This window comes from Mandrillus leucophaeus, unplaced genomic scaffold (assembly GCF_000951045.1).
Source record: "Mandrillus leucophaeus isolate KB7577 unplaced genomic scaffold, Mleu.le_1.0 Scaffold8, whole genome shotgun sequence".
Classification (NCBI taxonomy): Eukaryota; Metazoa; Chordata; class Mammalia; order Primates; family Cercopithecidae; genus Mandrillus; species Mandrillus leucophaeus.
Genome location: NW_012108696.1, coordinates 1903225 through 1904660, shown reverse-complemented (window position 1 = coordinate 1904660; position 1436 = coordinate 1903225). Strand labels below are relative to the sequence as shown.

General features: G+C 53.6%; 1 protein-coding gene across 1 annotated transcript in view; it reads right to left on the bottom strand.

Moving 5' to 3' along the window:
• CHAF1A (chromatin assembly factor 1, subunit A (p150)) overlaps positions 1–1436 on the bottom strand; it is a 38769-nt gene that overhangs the window by 20898 nt on the left and 16435 nt on the right. Inside the window, exon 4 of the mRNA XM_011967466.1 lies at positions 820–1050. Coding sequence (XP_011822856.1) covers positions 820–1050 — 231 coding nt within the window. The remainder of the gene's footprint in view (positions 1–819; positions 1051–1436) is intronic.

Here is a 1436-nt window from a genome sequence, read left to right as displayed (position 1 = left end):
CTAGTTTTTTGTATTTTTAGTAGAGACGGGGTTTCACCGTGTTAGCCAGGATGGTCTCGATCTCCTGACCTCGTGATCCACCCGTCTCGGCACTATAAGGCTTTTACATAGGTCTTCACAATAAAAATGGAAAAGAGTTGGCTGGGCGCGGTGGCTCACGCCTGTAATCCCAGCACTTTGGGAGGCCGAGGCAGGTGGATCACAAAGTCAGGAGATTGAGACCATCCTGGCGAACACGGGGAAACCCTGTCTCTACTAAAAATACAAAAAAATTAGCCAGGCATGGTGGCAGCGCCGGTAGTCCCAGCTTCTCGGGAGGCTGAGGCAGGAGAATGGCGTGAACCCGGGAGGCGGTGGAGCTTGCAGTGAGCTGAGATCGCGCCACTGCACTCCAGCCTGGGTGACAAAGCGAGACTCCATCTCAAAAAAAAAAAAGAAAAAAAAAAAGGGAAAGAGTCAATAAAATTTTTCCTGTGACTAGAATATATACAAAAAAACCTTTAGCCAGCCGGTGCATAATTAGCACAGACAAAACCCACAATCCTGCGATGCAAATGTCTAAGTTGGTTGGGAACTGGAAGAACAGTCAGCAGAGACAAGGGACCCAGGGTGAGTTGGACGTAGGAGAGCACAAAAGAGCAGGGAGCTGCTTTCCACCACTCCCATGCTGGGGCCCCATGGGCACCTCACGCGGGAGAAATGGGAAGGAACTGAAGGGAGCTGCCATCTGCCTGCGAAGTGGAAAGGCCCCATCAGAGTGGCCAGGAGCGGAATCCAGCAGCAGGGAGGCAGGCCCAGCACGGCCTCTGAGGGCACTCACTCCAGGGCTTCCTGCCTCTCCTTGCGCCGCTCCTCCTTGAGCCGCTGCTTCTCCGCCTTCTCCTTCTCATCCTTCTCCCGCTTCTCCCGCCTCTCCTTTTCCTTCAGCTCCTTCTCTTCCTCCTTCTTCTTCTTGGCCTCTTCCTTGGCCCGCTTGGCCTCCTCTTTCAGCTTCTCCTTTTCTTCCCTTTCTGCGCGTAACTTGAGCTGCTTGCCCAGACGCTCCTGATCCTACAAGACAGTGTGGCAGGTGACAGGTGGCCCTCCCTCCAGCTCCCAGGAGGAAGCTCGGTTCAGAGCATGCAGGACAGCTGGGCCTGGATGGGAAGAACAGATTTCAGGGACCAAGACCGGGCGCAGTGGCTCACGCCTGTAATTCGAACACTTTGGGAGGCCAAGGTGGGTAGATCACCTGAGGTCAGGAGTTTGAGACCAGCCTGGTCAACATGGTGAGACCCTGTCTCTACTAAAAATACAAAAATTGGCCGGGCGCGGTGGCTCACGCCTGTAATCCCAGCACTTTGGGAGGCTGAGGCGAGTGGATTACCTGATGTCAGGAGTTCAAGACCAGCCTGACCAAGATGGTGAAACCCCATTTCTACTAAAAAAAAAAAAAA